Below are 27,819 nucleotides of genomic sequence, written 5' to 3'. Positions count from 1 at the left end.
GTGTTTGAGGCCAGCCTCGGCTACATGATGAGTTCAAGGCCAGTCTGTACCACAAAATAAGACCTAGTCTCGACAAAAAAAAAATAAGAATGATTTTATATATAATTTTTATGTAAATTATTAATCACCTACAGTATTTGAATGTTTTCATTTAAAAATGTTTGAAACAAATTTTCTCCAGCTTTGACATATTTATGGCTGTTTTCTAATACTAATCTTGAGAAAACCATTCTTGTATGGTTTGTGTAACATTAGGAGACATGATTGTCATCATCAAATGCTCATTTCATTATCCCATTGCTGTTGGTACATAACATGTTGGTTTAAAGGTACAGGTCACCCAGCAAAAGGCAGTTGACAGTCAAATGTAGGTGTTTAGTAGTATGTGAATTTTGGGCAAGGGGAGAATGTGCACCAGAGCAACATAATTCTGAAGGTATCCCTACAACAGTCATAGGGGCCAAAATGATGACCCAGAATAACCTCCTCTATGTCAGGACCAACTGGTTTAAAATCACTGGGTATTTTGGGAAGCCCTCCCAGTTTATCACTGTCACTTGACATATTTATATGGTTGTAAATATCAAAGATTAATTTTCTTAAGACTTTAAGTTCAGCTTATTATATTGTTACTTATTATTATTATTATTTTTTTTTTGGTGTTTGGTTTTTCTCTGGTACCAGGAACCGAACTCACAACCTTGCGCTTGCCAGGCAAGCCCTTTGCCGCTGAGCTAAATCCCCAGCCCCTTATATTGTTACTTATAAAGTAGTATTTAAAACAACAATCGCACTGGTTCTGTCATAAATTCAGGTTTGTAAATTCATTCTGAATGTCTACACAGTTGGTGATGTTCTTGTGGAGATTTCAAATTACAATTACAAAGATTATACTTCTGAACCTTCATTTGTTAGACAAGGAGATGCAGGCACTGAGAAATTAGATGACATATCTGTTTTTGCTAGTTTGTTTGTTTACTTATTTGTTTGTTTGTTGAGACAAGGTCTCAGGATGTATTCCAGTTTGGACTTGTACTCACTGTGTAGTCCAGACTGACCTCAAACTCATGGTGATCTTCCTGAATGAGGATGGGATTAGAAGCATGCACCACTACACCCGGCTTCACACATCTAGAAGTGGAGAGCCATATATGAATCTCATTCTTTTAAAAATCCTGTGTATATTGTTTATTTGTAATTTTTCAAGTAAGGTTTTTAATCATTCATCTCTGTTTCTAATTCTGCACTGAAATCCTACTGTGTGTCTTATTAGCCTGGGAGTCCCCCAGGACTGCAAATTCAGTATTCTCCACTCATTATTCTATGCACTTGGCATAATAAAGATAACAGAGTGGATGGAATAATCAGAATGCAGATTTAGTGAACTATAGGAATGCCTTCTTACTCTCCTGACCTCCCTGGTCTACCCTTCATTGTTTCTTTTCTGTTTTGTTTTCTTTTTCTTTTTCTTTTTTGTTTTCATTTTCTTTTCTTTTCTTTTTTTTTTTTTTTTTTTTTTTTTTTTTTTTTTTTTGTTTATTTGAGACAGGGTCTAGCTATGTAGTCCAGGCTGGCCTTGAACTCACTGTGTAGTTTGAGTCTGACCTCAAACTCACAATGATCCTCCTGCCTCAGCTTCCCAAGTACAAGGATTACAGGTGTGTGTCACTATGCTTGGTTTCCCTTGGTTGTTTAACCCACCAAATTACTCATTCAGGCTTAAGCCTGGGTCCAGTGAACCCATCCCTCACTTAATTACTGTAAATTTGTATTTTAGTGTTATAGTAACTGGCTGTGCATCTCAATACATTTCCCTGAGGGATACAGGAAGCAACCTATGTGTTTACCCACTTGGTATGATGAACAGCAAGGAGTGTGCACATGTGCAAAAGTGGCAAAATGGAATTTGAACCTACCCTTATGTTCCATGGCACAGTTTCTGGTATGTTTACTCGAGCATCACAGAGAGTCCAGTAGACCTATACTTTTTTATTTGAAAAAAAAATATTTCTTTTGATTTTTCCAGTAGAAGTAGCCCAGTTCAGCACAGTGGCACATGAAAAACCAGATTGCAAGTTTTGGAGGAGTTCAAAAATGAATCATCAGATTACTCATGCATGGATGATGAAGATGATCTACTATGATAAAATTCATGCTTTCATGATGGAAGAGTGACATGGGTGCAGGATGCTGCTGCTGCTGCTGCTGCTGCTGATGATGATGATGATGACTTTGACATTAGCCATGTGAGCCAAAGTTCCTGTGACAGTGAAGTGGAACAAGAATCAACTGATACAGACACAGGGAATTCAAACCTCCTTGATTCAGATTATAAAGAAACCAGCATGTGAATACTTTTTAGATGAGTGGAAATGTTGTGAAATTATTATGCAGCAAATGGAATGATCCAATGTTAGAACTAGGTCCAAAAATATAGTGAAGGTCTCAGCATGGGTAAAAAATATTGGACAGAATGCCAGCTTTGCCATTCAGTGTTGGAAATCGTAACAGATGAAATGCTACAAGATGCTGTGAAATGCACAAAGGCTGAAATGCAAGTAAAGCATTCTGCATGCACCTTTAGCCATATTCAAAACTATATTTATTATGACACCTTACTAAATGAATTAAAAGCATTATAAATGCCTATAAGGTCTACTGTGCTTAGCTCAGATTTCTTGTGACTGCAGGAATATAAACAATTTACTGAAAAGCAATGGATCAAAATATGGCATAAAAATTTATGCCCTTGTAGATCTGAAGACTTATGCTTTTTAAATTTTTTTTGAGACATTGTCTCACTTTGCAGTTCAGGCTGACCTTGAACTTACTCTGTAGCTGAGGCTGATCTCAAACTGGCAGTGTGTGTTCTACAAAAAGGCCAGGAAAGCAAAAGACATGTGCTGTCAGTGTAAACAATGCATGTGTATGGAACATGCTGTTGTCATGCATGCATACTGCCTTAGGTGTGATAATTGAAGTAAAGTTTTTTGTAGAGTACTGTTAGTATTTTTGCTGTGTTTCATATGGCATTGGGTTAATCACCTTATTTACTGCAGATTGATCAGCCTTCAGTCTCTTAAGTGAGTGGACAGTGAAGCCTTAAACAAATGAGACAAGTGAAATGAGTTTAGGGCTCCAAGAAGGTCCAACTGTCTTACTGAATCTGAGATTCTGTGAGTTTAGACAAAGACTTCCCTGGGAGGCCCATATTTATTAGGTTTTCAAACAAAGGAGGGGGATACTGAAGAAAATGTAGGAATCTGAGCAGGACTTGGGAGCCCCTTTAAAGACTTCTCCAAGTAATACTTTGTGTTAATTTAGGAAAACTATGTTATCTCCAGGAAGGTCTTTACTGCAGGAGTGAGATGCCTGCAGCTACAGTCTCCTTTTAGTTAATTAGGGTTGGAGCGGAAAGTCCTCAGCTGCAGCCTTATCTTGTCTTTTGAGGCCTCATGGCTTCACCAGGGCACAGGAACTCAATGGCACAGTGCCTGCCTGGCAAGCAAGCCCAAGGCCCTGAGTTTGATTCCCAGTACCAAAACAAGGAAGGAGAGGGAGAAGGACCCTTTTATTTATTTATTTTTTAAATTTATTTTTGTTTTTGAGAAGGACCCTTTTAAAAGAATATATTCTTCCAGGTCATGACCCAGTGACCCACCTCCTCCAACCAGACCCTACATCCTAACATTACATGAATTCAGCATTGGATTAATATTCTGATGATGAAAGTGATATAGGGAAAAGAAACCCTCAATCTGCTACATGTCTGGTATGAGTTCATATTCTCTAAAACTGAAGAATGAATTTTAGGAACAAAGGTTAAGAGCAGAATATATTTATTAAGGGAAAGAAAACTTCTGAGAGAGAGACAAAATGGGACCCAAGTGGGTTGCCAAGGATCTTGCCTTTTCTAGGATTTTTACAGACCACATCCATGACATGAGGCTGGTCTAAGGTGGGAAAAATGGGAAATTGCAAGGTGGATATGAGGTGGGACAAAACTATGGTCAATCAATAAGATTACGAGTATAATTGCTCAGGTAAACTTCATTAAATCAGGAGGATCATATAGGGAAGCAAAGCATTAACACACTGCAGCAAGCAAGCATTAACACAGAACAGGGTTTTTTCGTACAGGGGGTTGAGTTAATGACTGTTCCTGGCTTTTTCAAGGTGATAGAAACCTATTTAGAATACTAATCCCTAATGTTTATCCTTAGAGGGGTATACAGATGCATTTGTTTTCTCTTTTGTCTTGAGGTCTGGCCCACAGCAGAGATGCCTGTCTCTTCCCACATTTGCAAGGTATCTCACCTTCTGCACTGGCTCCTTTGAGGGCCTAGCTCTATCTAACTGCCTGTAACATTTTATCTAGCTTAACTGTGTACAACAAAAGCACCTCCCTGAGCCAGTCACCTTCCAAGAAACACTTCTGAGTAAATGATACTTTGGGGCGATATTTTAGATCTAAACCATAACAAATGACTAAATGAAGTCATTTTAACAGTGGCACATCATAGGTCTATTGCCAGGATGCAATGAATCCATGCCCAGCATTTAGTGCAGTGCCAAATCTATGATAAGGGCTCTTGTAATTATTAAAATTAGGCTACAGAATTACAGGACAATCACAGTCAAAGAGGCTTGGTCAGTACAGTGACTTACAGAGGGCTAAACCATGAGATCTACTTGGATTACAAAGAAAAGAGTGGGTGGTGTGACAAGTGGAGAATGGTCAAGATTAAAGAGAAGTGGTGGAAGAGTGAATGTTGTTAAAGCTGGTTAAGGAGTAATTGGGATTTTATTACATCACTCTCTACTTTAAATTTTCTAATAAAGAGCATCAACAATAAAGCAAAAGGAAATATAATTATTTTTGAATGAAAGATTTAAAAATCTACATAATTTTTTAGAGAAATAATGTTGAGGTTTATTTTTTAAAAAAACATGCTGAGGCAGGAAATCACTTGAACCCATAAGATCAGCCTAGGTGAGATAGTAAGAGCCACATCTCAAAAATAAGTAAGTAAATAAATAAAATCCATAAAGATCTAGGAAAACTGCAAGCTCTATTTAAACTTTCTGTAACACTCTGATTGGACCTGATTCTCCCCGCCCCCAACCTGCTTGCCAGCAGAGGCACTACTTTCAGCAGCGAACTCATTGGCAAGCACAGGATGTTGTAGTAAAAAAGATAACACAGGATGCGGCGGCAGGGTGGGGACGTTGCGGATCCTGGGATATCTGGGGACAACTGGAGACACTCCAGAGTTTATGCAGGACCTTCAAAGACTTTGCCCACTGAGGTACAAGACAGCCAGAGAACTTCAAACACAGATATTTATTAAAATCTTCCTGCCTAATATCCCTTGCCTCCTCTCCATCCCTATAAAAGGGGCACACTTCTCTTTGCTCCATACAGAAGGTCTTTTCACTTTCTATCTGCCTGTACCCAGGCACAATAAATTCCATGCCAATGTTCCTTTAAATAAGCCTGGTGGTCTCTGCCCGTCCCCTGCCCCTGCCCTGTGTGTTACACTGTCAGTGTGAATTCACATCTTTTAAACTCTTTTGCTAGGGTATGTACAAGTGGAGACACTAGGGATCTTCAGCCCCACACAGATTTTACTCATCACCAAAAAAACTCAAGTTCCTTAAACATTCCCTGCATCACAGAACAGAGAAAATTACAGATGGGCCGTAGCATGAGGAGCTGCCAGGAAACAGATCATCAGGGCCATGCTGAGAGGATGAAAGAATCTGTGTAATAGAGCTCCATGGAGAGTGACAATTTAAGCATCAAAAAGTGCTTGTTCAGTGTGGTAGTGTTTACCTGTAGTCCTAGCACTCTAGGAAGCTGAGGCAGGGGGATCACAAATTGAAATCCAACCTAACAATTTAGCAACTTAGAGAGATGCTACTTAAAAAACAAAAACATAAGCAAAGGCTGTAGCTATAACTCAGTGTTAAGGTCCTGGTTGCAATGTTTAGTTCCAAAATAATTAATTAATTAATAAAGAGAAAAAAAGGAAAAACAGAAAAAGGGACACAGAGGAGTTAGTTAATTGAAATAAGATGACTCTGAGAGAATTCTAAAGGTATAATGACAAGTTAGCATTAAGTGTTATCCAAAGAAATATGACTCAGAAAAGACTGTTTCCTGTACATCTTATTGCCCAGGCAGCTAGTTGGTTGGTGTTAATTGTGCTGCTTTGGATTTGTTTACTGTTTCCATAAAGAAGACCAATAAAATCTGTCTTATGTTAGCTGAGGCACAGATCAAAATTCACTCAAACAACAGTGATAAAAGAATGTTGGTCCTGGGCTTTCAGGATCCTGAGAGCCAGAGTCAAGGAAATGAGCTTGCTGGGGGGTGCTGAGGATACTCTGGCAGCTCAGAACATGAGTGGCGACATGTAAAGACTCACCTCAAGTCAGTAAAATAGGAGGAAAGAAAGGAAGGAAGGAAGGAAGGATGGAAGGAAGGAAGGAATGATGGAAGGAAGGAAGGAAGGGAGGAGAGATGGAGAGAAGGGGGAGGGAAGGAAGGAAAAGGGAAGGGAATGGAAGAGTGGAAAGGAAGTGGTGATGGGAGGGAGGGAGGGAGGAAGGAAGGAAGGAAGGAAGGAAGGAAGGAAGGAAGGAAGGAAGGAAGGAAAGAAAGAAAAATTGTGTCAGCAGGGGAACTCTGGGACAATTCTCATTCGGAATTGTCCAGAATCCATTACTCTTCACCTCTTTTAAGTCTGATGCTTCTAATTTCATCAAAGGTGTAATTCACTGGTGGATTCATAATTTGAAGGCATTATCTGGAGGTGATGGAAATTTAAGAGGAGGAGTCTAGTTGAAGGGAAGGGATTATGGGGAGCTTGACCTTAGTAGCTCTCCTCTTTGCCTCCCTTTTCTCTTCCCATCTTCCTCCTTCTTGCAGCTCTCCACTCTTATGCCCTTCTGCCAAGATGAGTCTGCCTCACCCACAAGCCTAAAATCAATGGAGTCAGCTGAGCACACACTGAAAACTCTAAAACCTTTAAGTGAATATTATACTACAGGGATAGATAGTTGACTAATACATTTGCTAATGCAAGGCAATCTAACATCATTTTGGTACCATTAGGCTATTTTGGTTATGCTTTTGTCTGCATTTCAGATGTATGATGCTTTAAAGAAAACTTTATGTACTGCTTGTTTTATTTATTTGACTTTTGATCTGATGGAAATATTGGGAAGTTCGTTGTGACATGTTTAAGTCTGTCTAGTTGCGTTTGTGAAAGCAAGAACCCTATTTTCCAGGTATGGAAGCTGGCTGGGCTGGGGGTCCACATGCTGAGTCTCTACTGTTGCCTCACAGCCTAGATTTCTAGACTGAGGGTCTTGGCCCCTATCTGGTTGCTTTCCTCAAGCCTTCGTTGTCTTTCCTCTTTGATTGCTGAGGAGGCCACCTGCGGAGCTGGATTCTCAGCATGTCTGTCAAGTCCTACTGGCTGATTGGCCTCTGCTCTGAAAGTGAGGATTGGCAAATACAGGCTGACAGATGGTCCTTTTGACTTCTCTCCACCACTGACGTGTGTGTTAGGAGGATTGTTACAGGATGGTGTGTGTGTGTGTGTGTGTGTGTGTGTGGTGTGTGTGTGTTAGGGGGATGGTTATAGGAGAGACACCAGCTGGGTCCACACTGGAGTCAGGGGGGCAAGAGAGGAACTTAAGGCATAGAGAGGTCAGGTGGGTTGGTTGTCCTGAGCTAAGAGAGTAAATACTGTGGAAAAAAACTCAAGGTCACTTATTGCTGTGATAGCCATCTATGTGGTATACCAGCTGCCAGGCCTGTGAGTTTTTACCAATAAGCTCTTCTTAGAACTCATAGATTTTCTCTTTCCACCTAGTCACCAGCAGTTGTCTGGCCAATGAATGCTACTGCCCTGGATTTCCACTTGAATTTCTTTAGGAACCTTGCATTTTTTGCCCTTTCTCTGTGCTTGAGCTCCATCTTGTACTTCCTCTACCCAATGTTTCATCATCATATGTGATGTGGCTATGAGCCAGTGGCCTCATGTTAAATAGAAACAATGACTTACCTCCCTCACAAGATTGTTAGGTTTCTCAGAGAGAAACACCAAGTATTATAAATGTAATTATTAGCTTCTTCTGCCATCTTTCCTATTAACACAGTTTCCCAGACTGAACTTCTAATATACATTTCTAACCCATAATTTCTTGCCCCTTTTGATATCTTATTTGTCATTTCTTAGAATTTTTGGGTTGTTGGCAGCATTTGACCCCATAGGGCTTTTTTTTGTAAGTTGTAATGATTTAGGGCTACTTTCTTCCACCCACAGACTTCTACCTGGAATATATAGATTGAAGTGAACTGATAACAAATTAGAAAACACAAGAATGTGGATGTGGTGGATTAACTAATGGGCAACTTGTAATACCCAGCTGAACTGAATCAGCGTGGTTCTGAATGTGGAGGGCCCACCTGAGGATTGTTGTCAAGAGCATAAAAGGAAAACAGGAAGGGAAGATGGTGTGCTGTTGACTCCCATAGAAACTTGTTGGGTTGGTTTTCCTGATATGAACTGAGCAATTCTCACTGGCAGAGGAGCTCACGTCCTCATTGTTGCTGAGGATGGCTTGGTTCCTTTCAAAGGAGTTCTGGTCCATACCTTCAACATGGCTTCCTGGCTTCAGTGCAGATCCCTCAGCCTGCTGGCATAGATCCTTCATACCCCTGGTGCGGACTTTCTAGCTTCTATCACTGACCTTTGTGCCTTACCAGTTCAGATCCTTCATACAGACTTGCATAAGACATTGTCATGGGCTCTAGGCCTCCAGCTGGGCTCATGGAAGACATTGCTGTGGGATCCAGGCCCTCACCTAGATTCTTTGGGTCTCTAGTATGTGGACAGATCTCCTCCACTCTTTTGTATTCTACTCTTTCAATGAATATTATAAAATAATCCTAAAATGTATGTGTCCTGTATTAAATATTTTCCCTTGTGAACCCTGACTACAACACTGAATAAAATTATAGTTAAAAAAATATATATCCACACATTCCAATGACAAATGACTGAAAGAATTGCGCTAGTGAAAAGTCAACAACTTTGTTCTTGCCTGTTTTTGGGCAGTGGACCTTTCATGTGGTAGACCAATGTGATAATCATTACACTACAGAAGTAGCTTCCAGAGTTCTGGGACATGAACTTTATAAGACCTATCTTTACTGCCCAAATTTTTGAACTCCTGCTGAGTCAGAGCCCTTGGAACAGTTCTGATATTGGAAATGATATCAGAAACTCCAAATATGATACAAGGGAAATATAACTCCCAGCCTGATAGATGTCTGATATGCTGAGTTCGTGGTCCCCAAAACTGAAGAGTGAATTCTAAGAAATAACGGAGGTTAAGAGTAGTAAATATTTATTGAGGGGGAAGAGATACAGCTTCTGAGAGGCAGGAGGGGACCTGAAAGTGGGTTGCTGACAACCCCACTTCTCAGGGGAAGTTTTATAGAGCACAAGTACATGGTTACAATGTGGGTAAGAGTTATGATCAATCAATAAGATTGTAAGTATAGTTGCTTAGGTAATATTGATCCAATAGGGAAGCAAGTCACATAGCAAGTACACATGGAAAGAACAAAGAACTTTTCAGGAAGAGATGAGTCTGATGTTCTTGGTTAGCCCCTGAGGTGACTGATATCTATCTAGACTTTATTAGACAAGGTGTTAGCACTTATCTCAGGCCTGGTCATTTTGTCTTTATGTTGGGGACTTGCCTCCAACAGATGTGCCACTACCCAAAGTTGTAATGAGTTTTCATTTCCTGCACTGATTCGAGGGCCCAGCCATATCTGACTGCCTATAATATTTATACCTAATTTAGCTGTCTATAATAGTTCCACCCCGGAATATTAGTCCTCTGGCCCTAGGTAATGTTATTTGTCAAACTAGTATGCAGCCTGCATATGGGTGGTAAAATTAGTCATAACCAGTAATCTGTAATTTGTGCTCCATTGACAGTAACAATGGAGAGGATTTTTTAAAAAAGCATTCAAAATATTTGAGATTTTTATGTTGTTTTTGACAGTACTGGGAAATGAACTCAGGGGCACTCCACCACTGAGGTGCATCTCAGCCCTTTTTATTTTTTGAAATAGGGTCTGGATAAGTCACTAATTTGCCCAGTTGGGCTCAACCTTGCTTTCATCCTGCATCAGCCCATCGGAGTGCTGGGATCACACATATGCCACCACGATACCTAGCAGAGATTTTAATATATTTGTCTAAATATAAATTTAAGTAAGTATAAAGTGAAAAAATAAAACTACTTTTATGTCACCTTTAAAAAATAATGGTACATTTCTTCTAGTTATGCAAAATTAGTAAAAATAAAGGGTAAAATTGAAACTAATGAGTATGAAACTTTAAAACAGTGTTTAAACACCAGCTTGTGTTAGTCCCATTTACTCAAGATAAGCTTATAGTCACACTAACTCTTCAGGGACACACACGTTAGGACTATGCTAGCAACTCTGCCTATTTCACAAATTCTGACCAATTCTTACCCAGATGTCCCTCAGAGAGTAACATATTCAACCTTTCCTAACTTTGGCCTTTGACATACTTCTGAATCACAAGCTGATAGTATCCTTTGCCTAGAAAGTTTAATAAACTAATTTATGTGATCTACAGACTTCTCTTGTGATTTGGTATGTTTGTTGGGGAGACTTCAACAACCGGAAATAGAAAATAGATTGTATTTGCAGGACTAAGGAAACAGTCAATATAAACAAATGAATTTCAACTGAAGTTAAGAAGAATTTCACAGCTAGTAAATTGAGGATGCTTGTGTTAGGGTGTTTCAAAACAGGACTTTTTTTAAAAACAGGACATTTTTATGTTCTTTTATATGTGGTGGCAAAGTAGAGGCTGGAATGTCAGGTAACATCCCACAAAAGATGGACTTTTCATTCTAAAAGAAAATAAATTGAAGATGAAAGTTTCTTTACACAAAGCAGATTTTTTCCTAAAAAAATTAATTTTTATTGATTATACAGGCTTTATTTTGGCAGATTCATATACGCAGATTCATATATACATATTTGATCATTTTTACTCCATCATTCGCCTGTCCCAACCCCTCCCCTAGTTTCACATTTTTGGGAGTTTCAATGTATGTAATGCATTTTGCTCATATCTGTCCCCTTGTTATCTGCCCTGCTTTCCCTCCTCGTTTCTTCTCTCTTACCTAATAGTACTCTCCTTTCTGCTTTCTCATCTATTTTAGATTTCACATATGAGGGAGAACATGCAATATTTGTCTTTCTGAGTGGCTTATTTTGCTAACATGATGACTCCAGATCCACCCATTTTCTCGCAAATGACAGAATTTCATTGTTCCTTATGGTTGAATAATATTCTATTATATATATATATATATAGTTTCCTTTATCTTGTAATTCCTTATGGGAATCTAGGCTTGTTCCAGAACTCAGCTATTATGAATTGTGCCACAATAAACACAGGTATGCAGGTATCCCTATGATATGATGACATTATTTTTTACTTTTATTTTTATTTTGAGACAAGGTCTCACTATATAGTCCAGGTTGGCTGTGAACTCACTGTGTAGCCTAGGCTGGCCTCAAACTCAAGGCAATCCTTCTGCCTTAGCCTCCCAAGAGCTGAGATTACAAACATGCACCACCACACCTGGCTTAATATGCTGATTTTAATTGCTTAAGGTATATAAACCACCTGGGAGTGGTTTAGCTACTTGATAAAATAATAGTTCTATGTTGAGGAACTTCCAGACTGATTTTGTAGTACCTAATTTACATTCCTACCTATAGTGTAGATGGGTTCCCCTCCTGCAAATCCTGGACAGTATTTATTTTCTATTCTTGATGACAGTTATTCTGAATGGGATGAGATGAAATCTTAATGTGTTGTTTTTTTTTTTTAATGGGATGAGATTTTTTTTTTTAAGACAGGGTCTCACTTTGTAGGGGAGGCTGGCCTTTAACTTGTCGAGGTTCACATGTACAACTCTGAAAGAAGAGCAGTTATCCCCATTTTGGCTAAACCTGGCCCTATCCATGTATTGATACTTCCCACCATTCTCACAGTCACTTATCCTCAAGCCACTCCCTTCTTCACAAATTAATAAAACCTGGGTTTGGCCCTGGGTTAAGGCCTTTGTTCCAGTTAGCCATCATCCTAGCTGGATTTAGGACCTGCTTGTTTCCCCACCATCTTGGATATTTAATTGTGTTTTTATTTACAGCATGAGTTGCACTGAGCATGGTAGATTGGAATCAACTCATTAGAATTCCAATAACTTTTCCATAAGACTACAAATATAAATTTCTCAGACTGAGACAAGGGACAGTCAGGGCTCTCTATATTGAACTCATTATGTAGCCTAGGCTGGACTTGAACTCGCTTTAGTCCTCCTGCCTCAGCCTCCACCAGCCTCAGTGTAGTTCTGATTTGCATTTCCCTAATGGCTAAAGATGTTGAACATTCTTTCATATACTTATTAGTCATTTGTACTTCTTTTGAGAAGTGTCCAAATCATTTGCCTATTTAATGGTTGGGTTATTTGACATTTTTGTTAAGTTTTTTGAGATCTTTATATATTCTTTTTTCATTTGTTTGTTTCTTGAGACAGTGTCTTGCTATGAGGTTTAGGCTGGCTGTGAACTCACTATGTAACCCAGGCTGGTCTTGAACTTGTGGCAGTCCTCCTGCCTCAACCTCCAGAGTGCTGAGATTACAGGTATATGTCACCATGCCTGCATTCTTTATACATTCTTGATATCCTCTATCAAAAGAGTAGTTGGTAAAGAGTTTTCTCTTACTTTATGGGCTAGGTCTTCACTTTGTTAGTTGTTTCCCTTGCTGTGCAGAAACTTTCTAATTTGATGTAGTCCCATTTGTTGATTCTTGCTATTATCGCCTATATTATTGGAGTCCTGCTCAGAAACTCTTTGTGCTATGGCCTCAAGTGTTTCCCCTATGATGTTTTTACTTGTTTGCTGTTTTTGTTTTAGCAGTTTCAAGTGTTTTAAAATTTTTAATTAATTTATTTACTTTTGACTTTTTGAGACAGGCTCTCACTTTGTAGCCCAGCCTGGCCTCTAACTTATGGTGATCCTTCTGCCACAGGTCCCAAGTGCTGATTACATATGTGCACCACCATGTCTGGCTTCATGTGAATTTTAGGACATTCTAGTTCTGTAAAGAATGTCCTTGGTATTTTGATGGAGATGACATTGAATCTGTAATTTGCTTTTTGGTAATACAACCACTTTGGCAATACAGTATGCATCTATGAAGTTGCAGTTCAGAGTTCTGCAATTTTGCTAAAACTGCAAATGTTCTCCACAATTGTTTCTTTGGAGAGAGAATTACAAGTAGCCAACCTGAGAGTGTTAATCAGTTCTCCTTGCTGCTAATTGGCTGCTGTCCTGTAACTTGTTTCTGGCAGATTCACCAACATTTTTGCTATCTCTCTCAGTATTGTTCTTTTTAAAGTCCTAAGATCCCTAAGATGCTCTGCACCTTGGAAGGCTTTAATATATTATTTTATTAAATTAAATTACATAACTGCAGGACACATAGATTATTTAGGGTTTAAACTATACAAATAGGCATTTATCGAAATTTTTCTGACCATATCTGAAATCTGCAGTTTTTCACAATTTGCAGGTGCTGTAGGAATGTAACCCTTTCAGGGGTCTACTGTATTAACTCTGTCAATTCATGAACATGGGAAGTCCTTCCATCTGGTGTCTTCAATTCCTTTCTTCAGTATTCTCAGATTTTAACTGTTGAGAGCTTTCACCTATTGGTTAGATTGATCCCTAGATATTTTATTTGAAGTTATTGTTAATGAAGACAGCACTTTTTTTTTTTTTTTTTTTTAACCAAAAGTTGAAGCCAGGCTGCTGCAGAGGAAGCACTGAAGGTCTCAAATGCCTAGGGGTTATCACCATTCCCTTCAATGCACCTAGTCCACAACATCTGGGCAAGACGTTTGGTAAACAGAAAGCACCTAATACCTATGTATCGACTGTGGGTGGTGGCTTGCAGACTTCTAGGAATTTGTCAACCGGTACTCATTTCTCACTCTTTCCCCTAGGGCAAGAGAAAGTCCTAGGGCTGCAGGGTTAAACTAAAGGTTTTTATGCCCAGCTACTAGAAAGTAGCCTGACCAACCTCTTGGTTAGGAGAGTTGTCTTTGTAACAAAGGTGCTTCTATCATTGTCCTTTCCAAAGGTTAGTGTTTCTAGATCTTGAACTCAGTACTGTAAGGTTGAGAGTCTCAGGCTGCACTGAGCTACCCAGCAAACATCAAAGAGATCACAAGTTCTATGTCAGGAGACCGAGATTGACATGCAGAAGAACCTCACGCTTTGAAATGTAACTGCACTGTACCTAAGCAACGCTTAATGCCTCCGCCTTGATCCTAGGCATCCTAGGGGAAGGATCTAAAGCCTACAATCCCTCCACTTGAGAAAGGTTGTCACATCAACTTCCAAGCCGAAGAGCGAGACATTAGGTAAGGTAAGAGTTGACGTTTACATTCGGAGTCATGAACTTTGCTCTGCTTCAGACCCACTTCACAGCCAGTCTCCCCCAAACAGAGGGACAGATAAACATATATGTCCATGCTTCTATGGGACATCTCCGTCTTCACAAAACGGGGGAGGGATAGGGGAGATGGTGAAAGCTAGATGGAAAAAAGAAAGACAAAACTGTGTTTCCGCCCGGTTTCGAACCGGGGACCTTTCGCGTGTGAGGCGAACGTGATAACCACTACACTACGGAAACAATCCCACGTAATGCCTCCTGCACTCTAGACTTGCAGATTTCAAAGACTGTCCGACCTGAAGCAACCTGAAGTCCTTCCAGACCCGTCCTTCTGCTTCTGCAGGGGCCATGGAGCTGTGTCTAGCTCTTGTGAAAGACTTCTCCGTGCCAGGAGCGTCTGCAGCTCCCGGGACTGCTTCGTAGATTTCCCCGGCGGCGACTTGCTGCTTCGGGTCGTGCAGTCGGACATCCTCAGGCTCCGAGCAACCTCCTAGGAAGCGCAGTGTCCACCAGAAGATTTCCACTGGGCAACTCCTACCTCAGTAGTCCCGGCTTCGCGCTGGAAATTCCCTACATAAATCATGATTCTTTAATCCTTCCCCATTTAAAAATTAAATGAGATATTTAAATAAACCATCAAATATTATTTCTATTGCCCAAAGAATCTACTGGCAGAGACGTTCTGTGGGAACATAGCAGCATCTTTACTGTGATCCCCAGAACAGGAGCATGAATAAGTGCACAACTCAAAAAGTATTTCCTGAATGAATAGGTGACACTAAGAAAAAATATTTTTTTTTTCTTTAAAACAAAGACATCAGCGTGGTTCAAAATGCATTCTCAACCTTCCCAAATTGTATGAGTATTTTTCCAGACAGCGATAACAACAAAGTGTAAGTTACTTTTATATCGCTCTTGCCATATGCTAAGCCACTCTTTCACTGCTTTGACACTCTCACAAAATCTTGTGAGATGGAAACTGATAAGTTTAGTTAGGGATATAAAGATATCAAATACATTTAACATTTCCTTTTTAATAGATGGTATTATACTTCATTGTTGAGCAACTTGCTCATTTAACACATTCTGAAGAGGATTCCCTTTTTTTTACAGCTAAAGAGTGTTCCATTGTGTGAATGTGCGTGTACTGATTTGTCACCCTTTCCTTACCAGGGAGGTTTGTTAAAACGATACTGCGACCAACTGGAAGTTTCTAAAAGGAGTGTGGAAGTACCAACTACAGTAGTTGGGGAGGAGGGCTCATCTCTGGCTCCGCCCCCTAACCCGTCCAGGAGGGTCCATCTGATTCTCAAACAACGAAGTCCTCCGCCTAGAAGGGCCGGAAGTACTTCAATACACTCTCTGGTGTCCGCCCCTTCACTTCCGTATGAAAAGCTGTGGGCCGGCCCTGGGGCAGTCGTCAAATTCCCGGTCGGTAGAATGGCGCCTGGCCGTTGGGGTCATAATACCGACAGTAGACAGCTGCCAAACGCAACCGCTGTCCCCTGTAGTTTTGGAACAGTGGCGGAGGATGGGGATGGGCGCTTCTATTCTGTCCGCGTTTCTCGCTACTTCGCATCACGGAGACATGGGCCTCCACCGTCCTAGCCTTCCCACCAGTTCCCGAATGTCGGCTAGAGCGTCTCTTCGCTGTTTCCTGTCACCGTGGGGCCTCGGGGAGGGGAAGAAGGGCGTAGCCGAACCAAGGAGGGAACTCGCGAGCTTGGGTGGTGCGCAGACGCCGGAAGTGTTGGGAGGAAGGCCGGAAGGGAAGGGGGCGGGGCCAGGAAGTGAGGAGGGGCGGGGGCTTATGAGGAGGCCGGGGGAGCGTTGGGGTAAATTTGCACTCAGGGCCACCTGAGGGACTTGTCCGTGGGGAACTCTGCTCTGTCCCCTCCCTTCGAAGAGACACGGTTGTCGTCTGGGAGCAGGGAACTCTGTGGAGAGGGGGTTGTTGCAATAGTTTTCTGGCTGCGCTTGAGGCAGGGTTACGGAGGCAGGGCTGGGGGTGGGGCCGGGTCTCCAGGGCGTCTGAGAGGGAAGACCCCCGTTGCCCCGCATCCCCCACCGCACATCTACACTGGCTGACTGGACACTAAGATGGCTGCCGTTGCCATGACACCCAACCCTGTGCAGACCCTTCAGGAGGAGGCGGTGTGCGCCATCTGCCTCGATTACTTCACGGACCCGGTGTCCATCGGCTGCGGGCACAACTTCTGTCGAGTGTGTGTAACCCAGTTGTGGGGCGGGGAAGATGAGGAGGACCGGGATGAGTTGGAGCGGGAGGAGGAGGAGGAAGAGGAGGACGGAGAGGAGGAGGAAGTGGAGGCAGTGGGGGCCAGCGGGGGCTGGGACACTCCTATGAGAGAGGAAGATTTTGAGGGCGACATGGAGGAGGAGGTGGAGGAGGAAGAGGAGGGTGTGTTCTGGACCAGTGGCATGGCTGGGTCCAACTGGGACAACATGGACTATATGTGGGAGGAGGAGGACGAAGAGGAAGAACTGGACTACTATTTGGGGGACATGGAGGACCTGAGGGGGGAGGATGAAGAGGATGAGGAAGAAGTGCTGGAGGAGGACGAGGAAGAGGAGCTAGATCCCGTCACCCCACTGTCCCCACCTCCAGCCCCTCGGAGGTGCTTCACCTGTCCCCAGTGCCGAAAGAGCTTTCCTCGGCGGAGCTTCCGCCCCAACCTGCAGCTGGCCAACATGGTCCAGGTGATTCGGCAGATGCACCCAATTCCTGGTCGAGGGAGCCGTGTGAACGAGCAGGGTATCTGTCCTAAACACCAGGAAGCCCTGAAGCTATTCTGCGAGGTGGATGAAGAGGCCATTTGTGTGGTGTGCCGAGAATCCAGGAGCCACAAACAGCACAGTGTGGTGCCATTGGAAGAGGTGGTGCAGGAGTACAAGGTGAGAGAAGAGAGCAAATAGAGTTTAGTAGGGGTGGAGAGAAAGTAAAGGGAACTAGGAAAAGGAGACACCTGTTCCCCTCACAGAACTTCGTGTACCGGTGAGCTGATGCTATCCAAGCACTTAATGGCACCAAGGTGGGTTGGAGTAAGAAGTACCTGTTCACAGACACAGTGAAGAAGACTGAGGAAGCAAGCAAATAGGGTAATGCCAGATCACGGGGCTTGTCTTTTTGGGAAGGGTCACTGCAGTTTCGCAGTTCCACTGTTGCTGAGAGTGGGAGATGGAAGTGACAGGTCCTTAAAGCTTTACTGCCAGTTTGATTTTTTTTTTCTGGGTGAGTCTTTTTAAGTCTTTGATGGGTGTTCTTCAAGATGAAATGGGGGCCTCAGCAAGAAAGGGCTCTGAAACAGGAACATAGAAATAAGCAGTTAGACCCAAGTGCCCTGCACTAGCACCCACCCCATGATATGGCTTGTTCCCCTCTTGAGGACTTTGGCACTGCAGCAGTCAGATATACTGACCAGAAAAGAGGAAAAAAGGCTTTTTAATTGTTTATTTTTTAATTTTTTGAGACAGGGTCTCACTGTGTAGTTCAGGCTGGTCTTGAACTCTATGTAGCCTAGGCTGGCCTCAAACTGGAGGTGATTCTTTTGCCTCAACCTGCCAAGCGCTGGGATTATAGACATTTGCCACCATGCCCAGCTTCTTGAGAGATTTTTAAGGCAGTGGCTCTGCCTCCTCTCAAATCTTGGTCACTTTTTTTTGAGTGTCTTTGAACTTTAATTTTCCCAGGATAGAGAATTAATACAGTGTTTACTGGATACTTAATAAACACAGAGGGGCAGGGGCTGGGGATTTAGCTCAGCGGTACAGCGCCTGCCTGGCAAGCGCAAGGTCATAAGTTTGATTCCTGGTACCGGAAGAAAAACAAAAACAGCATATACAGAGGACACTTTTCTTGGATTATCATTTAAGAGTCAGCCATCCTGGGAGTTTGACATTTTCTGTTCCCACTTTACATATTGGGGAACAGGATCAGAGAGGTTTAAATACTGTACACCGGGCCATGTGCAACGCTAGTAAGTGATGGAGTTGGTTATGGACTGTTCCTCCCCCTGGGATATACTGTTAATAATGACACTATCATTTGTTTGCTTTTACTTTAAGTTTTCTGACATGTGACCTTTCTTCTTGGAGTCTAATTCTAGTTTGGTTAATGTCTTGCTTCTTACCTCTGATCATAACTACTTGGAGGTAAGTAAAGGAGATTTGTTTATCAATCACTGAGCACAAATGGCACTACTTTCCAATGACCTGAGTGGCTTTGAAGCAGTAGGACCAGGAGGAAGATAAGGTGGCCTCTGTTTAGTCTGCACAGAGCCTTTATTTTGACTGGTGTTTTCACTTCTGAAGGACACTCTGATTCCTTCATTCACTTAATTTCGGGATTATTATTACCACATTTTGTTTTTTTTAATATATAGGGTCTTGCGGAGTATTTCTGGCTGGCCTTTAACTCTTCCTATCTCAGCCTGAAGTGCTGGATTGCAGGCATTTGCCACCCCGACCAGCATCATTAAATTTTAGAGTAATGTGTGTAGGGTTTCTTAGCTCTGAGTGGTAGAATAAACTATCATCACTTCATCTCACTGCACACAGTGATTGTCAAGCCTGGTTGACTGTGAGAGTTAGTAGGGGAAATTTTCAAAGTACAGTTGCTCCTACCACTAGAGATTCCGAATCAGTGAAGAGAAATATGTTTAGAAAGTGCAGCCTAACAGAGTGTGATGGTGTGCACTTGTAATCCCGGCACTCTGGGAGGCTGAGGCAGGAGGTTTGCCAAGTTTGAGCCCGGTATAGGCAGCACAGGGAGTCTCCATAAGACCCTGCCTAAAAAAAAAAAAAAGAGCTGGGGATGTAGCTCAGTGTGAAGGCCCTGGGTTCAGTAATGGGAATTGCTGTATTTAACACTGCCTGCCTGATAAGCTCTACTTTTTTAGAAGAGGTGGTCAGGAATTTTTGTCCTTTTTATATTCCCTCAACTCCTGACTAGCTGAACCCATCCTACAATGTATGGTCTGCTTGGTAACTGGAATACAGGGTGGACTATTCATGCGTGTTTCATATTTTCTTTTTCATCTGTAGGATAGTACTTCCAAGGATCTTCTGAAACTGGATTTTAATTTGTATTAGCCACATCTGTTGAATGCCTGGTGCCTGAAAACTTTGTACTCAGTCCTGAAATTGATCAGGAATTAAAAGAAGTTATAATCCCTTTCTTGGGCTCTTCAGTTTGAAGCCAGATTAACAGTTAACCTGACATCAACTGATCAACAAATGAAAATGTGTAGTGCATTTTGTTATGTAGATATAATTTGAGTGATTCCCTTTCTGACTTATAGGCTATTTTATAGGTGGGTGATTTATTCTTGCACACTAGCACTAGCTTGGCACTGTATTATTTTGTAGAAATATTTTCTTACTGAATGGATAAACTGTACATAAATAATTCTCCTAAAAATTTAAGTGTCTTTGAAAATTTCTCTTAAATAGCACTCTTAGATTGATTTGTATTTATAAATTTTTTTGTCAAGAATTTAGGAAGAATATTAAATGGTAAGTTTAAGTACTATAAATTCTGAATTAATGGAATATAAATTATTGACTATGTGAAGAAACAGTATCAAAAGGCAAAGTTTTGTGTTATTATTGTAATACAATAGTTTTATTATTATTGTAATACAATAATTCTATTGTAATTTTTTTCTGTAGCCAGTTGTGCAACAACAGCCTTTTGTAATCTGGGTCTGTGACTTCTTCAGTTCAAGGTTAGTTCAGGATGTCACTGGCAGCTTCCTACTTAGGTAGTAAATGTTAGATAATATTTACTGATTTTTTTTGCCAGACACTGTGCTAAGTATACCGTCCATGAGATATATTCTATTGCCATTTTAAGCTGAGAAACTGGAAGCATGGCTTGCTTCAGATCACCTAGCTGCATTCCTGACCTGATTGGAGTCTAGGCTTGCGTTCTACCCTGATACTTTCCTGAAGGAAAAGAAGAGGAAAAAGGCAGAAGTGGCAAACAAACAAACAAAAAAATAAATAGGTGGGGCTTATTTCATATATTTTAGTTTCTCTAATAGGTCTTTATTTTTATTTTTTTGAGACAGGGTATCACTATGTACTTCCGGCTGGCCTTGAACTCACTGTGTAACCCAGGTTGGCCTCAAACTCTCAGTGATCCTCTTGCTTCAGCCTTCCAAGTGCTGGAATTATAGGCATGGATATGCCCGGCTCTAACAGGCTGTTAAAAGAAAAAGACTAAGCTACAAATTGTTGGCATACACCACAAAGCTCATGTGCCTAATTGCTGTGAACGTTATAAATTTAGAAAGAAGCTAGGCATGGTGGCACATGCCTAAAATCCTGCACTCTGAGAGACTGGAGGCAGGAGGATTGCAAACTTAAGCCTACCCTGAGCAATTTAGTGACTGAGAGCCTGTCTCAAATAAAAGGGCTGGGGATATAGCTCTGGATCAATTAACCAGTACCAAAAAAAGATGGTGAGGGAAGAGTTTTTTGTTTTTATTTTCCATTCAGCAAGTAATTAAGCAGAAGAGAAAGCAGACAGATAGAAATAGAAATACTAAATGGAGGCAGGGATCCAGAAGTGCCCTGGGAGAAACACACTTTTTAAAATTATTAGTGCCATGGAAAATCAGGCCTACGGTCATGGGGATGGCTTTTAAAGGAAGACTGCCTTTGATGGAATTATACTTAAAAAACAGGTTGTTGCCGAATGTGGTGGTGGTTGCCTATAACCCCAGCACTTAGGAGGCTGAGGCAGGAGGATTGCCACAAGTTTGAGGCCAGCTAGAGCTACTAGTGAGTTCAAGGACAGCTTAAACTACAATGGCAAAACCTTGTCTCAAAACAAAAGTCATGTTCGTGACAAGCTAAAAAGGGATGGTGTAAGGAGGTAGGGCCAAAAATGTAGAGTCAATAATTTGGAAGCGATAAAGAATCACTGAAAGATACTTAGCATGGGCATAAGATCATCAGAGAAGTATTTAAGAGAGGAAAATCTACAAAGACTCTGTGATAAGAAGCTTAATCGACGTTCTTGATTGTGGAGCTCCAGGATCTCACCTTTAGAGAGTGCACACAGGACTTATATATGTGAGAATAGGGGGAGGATTGGAAGTTTTGTTGTTTTCTGAGAGAAGAGTTGTGAGGAAAGGCTTGACACTTATCCTGGGTTATCCAGCTTTGAGACCCAACCTCCTGAAGGGAGAATTGCAGAGATAGGCTCTGAAGAACGGGCCTCTTCTGGCCTGTACCTTTAACCTTCTCTTTCCTATTCCTTCAGGCCAAACTGCAGGGGCATGTGGAACCACTTAGGAAACACCTGGAGGCTGTGCAGAAGATGAAGGCCAAGGAGGAGAGGCGAGTGACAGAGCTAAAGGTGGGTGAATATCCTTCAACAGGCTGACTGATTCTGTGGTCAGGGCAAAGGAAATGGGGCTGATCACTGATAAGTGATGACTAGATTCTCAGGAAGGGACAAGGCCTGGGAGAAGGGTAGATGCTTTTCCAGGGACGAGCCTGTAAGGTTTAGGAAGCATGTTACTTCCTAGGTTCTATAATGGAGTGAAAAGAGGCCGGGCTTGACAGTGCTGGCTGCCTGGCTCAAGGCTGCAGAGCAAGGCTTTCTGTCCAGACACCTGCCCCATAACAGTGGAACAGAAGGGGTTAAAACCCACCATCAGAGAAGCCCCAGGTCACAGGATAGATATAGGTGGTTGGCAGAGCAACTGTGAGCATGAGAGGGATGTGGTCCTAGGAGGCTTTTGATGTCCGGAGAGAGGCACAAGGTGTGTAGGGGAAGGGGAAGGAGTTACTGCAGGACCTACTCATTTATAGTTCAGTGTTTCTCAACCCTTTTTCATTGTTGCTCACCCCTTCCATGGAGTCTTTTACAATAATTTCCCATTAATTCCAGCACCCTCTTCTGTCTGTTTTGGTAAAGCCAGCAAGCCTGCTGGAATGGAGTGGCACTGTGAGCTTCAGAGACCAAGCCAGAACATTTCTTTCTGTCCCTTCTTCCCCTTCCTCCCAGCACCTGCCTCTGTGGCCAAAATCTAGAATTGCCACTTGTCATTACAACTGCCATTAGGAACTCTGCTGGTGGCAAATACATAGCGCTGAAAGGTAGAATCTGAGTCTGGGAGTTGGGGAGTGATCCTGCCTCTGACCAAAGGCCCAAACTGATACTTCTGGGTTCTCTGGGATGCAGAGATGTGCCAGGATCTGAATATCATTAAGTCAAGAGAATGAAGCTGACATGACAGCAGGTTCCCTCATCCAGTTGACCTACCAGGATTTCCTGCCTTCTCTGGGAACTCTTTGTCTGGAGAATGTCTCCAGCTGACAGTAATGGGAGAAATGTTCCCACTTCCGAGGTTGGTCCAGGCAAATTGGGTTGGACTAGCCAGGTGTTTTCTTTACATAATAGAGGTTGGTCCTTTGTATCCATGGGTTCCACATCCAACTTTGGATTGGAAGTATTTAGAAAAAATAAGTGCATCGGTACTGAACATGTACAGACCTTTTTTCCTTGTCATTATTCCCCAAACAATACAGTAGAACAACTATTTGTATAGCATTTACAATTGTCTTTGGTATAATAAGTAATGTAGATATGTTTCAGATATATAGGAAGATGTGTGTAGGTTATATGCAAATTACGCTGCTTTATATAGGGGACTTGAGCATCTGTAGACTTTGTTTTTCTGGAACTAAATCCCCTTGAATAGCTAGCGACCTTGTACTTACATAATATCCTTGATTTTGCCTCTTGGCTCACAAAATGTAAAATACTATCTGATCATACAGATGAGTTCTGATTCCTGATCCAGAGGGTTTGAGTGACTTTCCTAAAGTCAGGGTAACTAGCTGGGTGTAGTAGCACAAGCCTATAATTTCAGCACTCAGTAGGCTGAGGCAGAAGGATCACTGCAAGTTCGAGGCCAGCCTGGGCTGCATAGTAAATGCAAGGCCAGCCTAGACTGCATAGTGAGATTCTGCCTCAAAAAACACAAACAAAACAGAAAAGTCACTGTAACTAGCTACATAGTGAGGACTCTTAACATCATTTAATATCTGAATTCTCTTACCTATTTAAAAAGTCTTTGTAGTTGGGTGTGGTGGTGCACGCCTGTAATCCCAACGTGCAGGAGGATCGCCATGAGTTTGAGGCCAGCCTGGCCTATATAAGCAAGTTCCAAGACCAGCCTACACTACATAATGAGACTCTGTAGTCTGCCCTTGTCAGGTAGTGTTCACTATAGTCCTCAGAACTGCCTCTTTTCTCACTGGGAAAAAGCCAGTGATTTAACCAAAAATGTGTTCTTAACACTGGAGACAATATTGAATGTGGTGTAACAGTTACACACAGTGAAAAGAAGGGAGACTAAGTTTGGGAGGGTTTAAATGAGTTAGGAAAAAAAAAAAAGTATCTGCTTTTCTGGCAGTTGGCACTCTACCAAAGTCCTGAAGTTACAGTAAGGGAAAGTTTTAAAAAACACTTCATTGTCAACATACTTACAGCATTTCCAGTATTGTATATGCCATGAAGGAAAAAGTGTATTTATGGAGGTAGTGCTGATTTAGAACTGGAGGGAAAAAGTTTCTTTTGGAACACGTAAACTTAAACCCAAAGAGTGAGGCAAGTCAGGTAGACACAAGAGTACCAAGTTGGTAAGTTAAGGGCCAGTGTGCCAGAAATGTGGGTGTGATATGTGGAAAGCCTAGAGGGGAGGAAGATCTTTCTTAGACTCAGGAAATGGGGCTCCTTTGGCTTGGATGGAGGCAGCAGTTAGAAAACTGGAGATGTACCTTCTCATGTGTTTAGGTGCTATCTACATACCCTTTGCATCATTCCAGAGCCAGATGAAGTCAGAGCTGGCAGCTGTGGCCTCAGAGTTTGGGCGGCTAACACGGTTTCTGGCCGAAGAGCAGGCAGGGCTGGAGCGCCGCCTCCGAGAGATGCATGAAGCTCAGTTGGGGCATGCTGGAGCAGTAGCAGGCCGACTCACAGAGCAGGCTGCCCAGTTGAGCCGCCTGTTGGCTGAGGCCCAGGAGAGGAGCCAGCAGGGGGGCCTGCGGCTACTCCAGGTGAGCAGTCCTCCTCTCTGTGCCATCCTCCACTCCCCTAGCTGTTTGCCCTTGTCAGGCAGTGGTCACTATACTCCCCAGTATACTCCCCAGAACTGCCTCTTTTCTCACTGGGAAAGAGCCAGTGATTTAACCAAAAATGTTTTCTTCAAGCTAGAGACAGTGTTGAATGTGGTATAACAGTTACACACAATGAAAAGAAGGGAGATTAAGTTTGGGAAGGGTTTAAATGAGCTAAGAAAATAATTTTTGACAGGGACATCCTGAAAAAGGTGACCAAGACACATTGTGAAAATTCTTTTTACAGAGCTCAGAGCAGGATAAGTTAGTTATAGTGAGGCATTGGGGTGGTTGAGATTGAACGGGATACAAGTTTATTGAGAGCTCTGCCTCTCCCTTCTTGGTCAAGTTCAGACCTTTCTCTGGCTGGAGATTGGGAGAAAACAGTTGTTCCTATATAGCTGACACTCTCTTTATCTCTTTTTCCTTCTCCTTTTTATTATTCCCAGGACATCAAGGAGACTTTCAATAGGTGTGTTCCCACATTACCCTTTGTGACCCAGCAGTATCTGGTTCCCCATCCCTGCCTTTCTTGGGTATCCCTCTCCTCTCCTTCCTTCCCTAGGACCTGAAATTCTGCTTCCTGGACCCTCTTGTCCTTTCCCTCTGCTTCTGCTCTTCCCTCTGGGATTACCATGGTCCCACCCCCTACCCGGTCCCCTTCCTCCAGGTGTGAAGAGGTACAGCTGCAGCCCCCAGAGGTCTGGTCCCCTGACCTGTGCCAACCCCATAGCCATGACTTCCTGACAGATGCCATCGTGAGGAAAATGAGCCGGATGTTCTGTCAGGCTGCGAGAGGTAGGGAGGTCACCTGTACGACCTTCCTTTGCCTTTCCTTTCAGACCTGAGATTGGGTTCTGAGGAAGATGGGCTCTGTGGAAGTGTGGGGGGCTGACAGGCAGCAGGTTATAAGTAGACCACTCTGGGGTTTCAAGCCAAAGAGTAGCTTCTGTCCTAGCCCAGGTAGGTTTGGGGTGAGGTGGCAAGAGCCAGGGGAAGGAGAGGCCTGTCAGGTATCCTGGGAACAAGAATGGGGAAAGGGGTGGAGCCTAAAAGAAACTGAGTCTGGCTGTGATGGTGTGGGTAGCTAAGGAAAGCTGGAGGGGGTAGACAGACAGGATGGGAGGGAAAAGAGAACAGCAGGAAAGACCCAACCTGTGGAGTCAGCTGCTGACAGGGAACAGTCGTTCCAGCCCTGGCGTATTTGTCCTCCCTCCTCCCAAGTGGACCTGACGCTGGACCCCGACACGGCTCACCCTGCCTTGATGCTGTCCCCGGACCGCCGGGGTGTCCGCTTGGCAGAACGGCGGCAAGAGGTTGCTGACCATCCCAAGCGCTTCTCGGCTGACTGCTGCGTACTGGGGGCCCAGGGCTTCCGCTCTGGCCGGCACTACTGGGAGGTAGAGGTGGGCGGGCGGCGGGGCTGGGCGGTGGGTGCTGCCCGTGAGTCAACCCACCATAGAGAAAAGGTGGGCTCTGGGGGTTCCTCTGTGGGCAGCGGGGATGCCAGTTCCTCGCGCCACCACCATCGCCGTCGCCGTCTCCACCTACCCCAGCAGCCCCTACTGCAGCGGGAAGTGTGGTGTGTGGGCACCAATGGCAAACGCTACCAGGCACAGAGCTCGACGGAGCAGACACTGCTGAGCCCAAGTGAGAAACCTCGGCGCTTTGGAGTGTACCTGGACTATGAGGCAGGGCGCCTGGGCTTCTACAACGCGGAGACTTTAGCCCATGTGCACACCTTCTCAGCTGCCTTCCTGGGCGAGCGTGTCTTCCCCTTTTTCCGGGTGCTCTCAAAGGGAACCCGCATCAAGCTCTGCCCTTGATTAGCCTGCCACCCGCAGGGGCCCCTCTGGTCAGCACTAGTGGGGCGGGTGGTAGTGGATGGTGGCCCATTATTGCATTGTTTCCTGCTTTCCCTTCATCCCAGGTCCCTGCTTTTTCCCCTCTGGGAACCTAAGAACCCTCCTGGCCTCCAGCTCTGCCTTCTCACCTACTGTATCTGTCCAACAGGTCTGCATGGGTCTTGATAATGAGAACAGCTGCTTGGTCTTCCCTCCCTGTCTGCCCAGCCTAGTCCAGCCCTTGACATTCTGAGTAGGGAAGATTGTAATTTTATTTCTTCTTCCCCTTATCCCTACTCTTCAGCAATTATGTCAGTTCTAAGGCTGGAGGGCTTGGGCAAGACTTGAGAATATCCTCATCCCTACTGTTTTCTGGTACAAAGTTTAGATAGGGGATTTGGAAACTGTTTTGGGGGAGGCATGGTGGGCAGAAGGGTCAAGCTAAGTAAGAAAATGTTTGCTTTCCTGGGGAAGTAGGGATTCTGAACTTTCCTTCCATCCCCAATTTCTACCTCCTTAGACTGGCCAGGATTTAGCCTGAGATCTGGGATATTCAACATGTTTTAAACTACAGTAAATACCATTATATCCACCCTTAAATTATCTTCCCAGCATTCAATCTAAAGAACAAAACTCTCCCTACCTTACCCCTGCCAGAACTTTTCATTGCCAGGGTCCCTCTTCCAGTCTTTCCACTGGAGTTGCTTTTTGTTTCCAGCCTCTCCCCAACTTTCACTTCTGTTTGGTGAGCCCTGAGGGCATGGCCAGGGATGTGTTTGGGTGCCTGGGAGGAGAAACTTGGGCAGAGTATATTTTTCTAGTAACTCCTTACCTCCTATCACTTAATCAGTTTTTCATGGCTGAGGTCAATTTCTATGTTATTGGGGAAAAAGGGAAGGTTAATTGTGTTGCAAAAATAAAATGTTTATTTGCTACTTTTGTGGAGGCCATTTCTTTCCAACAGAATCTGAGATCTCACTTAAGTAGTTAATGTTCAACTGTCATGTGGAGGGTGTTCAAGCCGGGAAAAATCCTTTCTCAAGGACTGGACTTTAACTGCCCCCAACCCCGTCAGATTTAATGCTTTCTACCTTTGCTTTTGAGACTCTAGGTATGACTGAAGTTTCCTCACAGTCCTCTACAAAGACAAAACCAGGACCTTAGCACACATTTCCAGAGTGTGACCACACCCAGTTGAATCAAAAAGGTGCAGG

The 27,819-nt window shown here is 43.0% G+C and overlaps 1 protein-coding gene and 1 non-coding gene across 2 annotated transcripts; one reads left to right on the top strand and one right to left on the bottom strand.

Annotated features, from left to right (window-relative positions):
* Nucleotides 1–14,773: 14,773 nt before the first annotated feature.
* Trnav-cac lies at nucleotides 14,774–14,846 on the bottom strand. The gene has a single exon. It is a non-coding gene; the product is annotated as a tRNA-Val (tRNA).
* Nucleotides 14,847–16,387: 1,541 nt separating this feature from the next.
* Trim41 (tripartite motif containing 41) lies at nucleotides 16,388–27,540 on the top strand. Its single transcript, XM_005410099.2, has 6 exons — nucleotides 16,388–17,519; nucleotides 21,895–21,990; nucleotides 24,471–24,701; nucleotides 25,211–25,233; nucleotides 25,432–25,559; nucleotides 25,986–27,540. Exons 1-6 carry the CDS (start codon nucleotides 16,707–16,709, stop codon nucleotides 26,585–26,587), a joined length of 1,893 nt encoding a protein of 630 aa, XP_005410156.1. The 5' UTR covers nucleotides 16,388–16,706; the 3' UTR covers nucleotides 26,588–27,540.
* Nucleotides 27,541–27,819: the final 279 nt, after the last annotated feature.

The sequence above is a fragment of the Chinchilla lanigera genome, unplaced genomic scaffold (genome assembly GCF_000276665.1).
Source record: "Chinchilla lanigera isolate Chin_1 unplaced genomic scaffold, ChiLan1.0 scaffold00129, whole genome shotgun sequence".
Lineage (NCBI taxonomy): Eukaryota > Metazoa > Chordata > Mammalia > Rodentia > Chinchillidae > Chinchilla > Chinchilla lanigera.
This window is presented reverse-complemented; position numbering and strand designations above follow the sequence as displayed.

Bases quoted from the DNA above. Each gene is read 5' to 3' on its own strand.
- Trim41 (XM_005410099.2), top strand. From the start codon at position 16,707: ATGGCTGCCGTTGCCATGACACCCAACCCTGTGCAGACCCTTCAGGAG. The intron at 21,991-24,470 runs GTGGGTGAATAT...GCATCATTCCAG, and splicing joins GGCGAGTGACAGAGCTAAAG to AGCCAGATGAAGTCAGAGCT. The intron at 25,560-25,985 runs GTAGGGAGGTCA...CCTCCTCCCAAG, and splicing joins GTTCTGTCAGGCTGCGAGAG to TGGACCTGACGCTGGACCCC.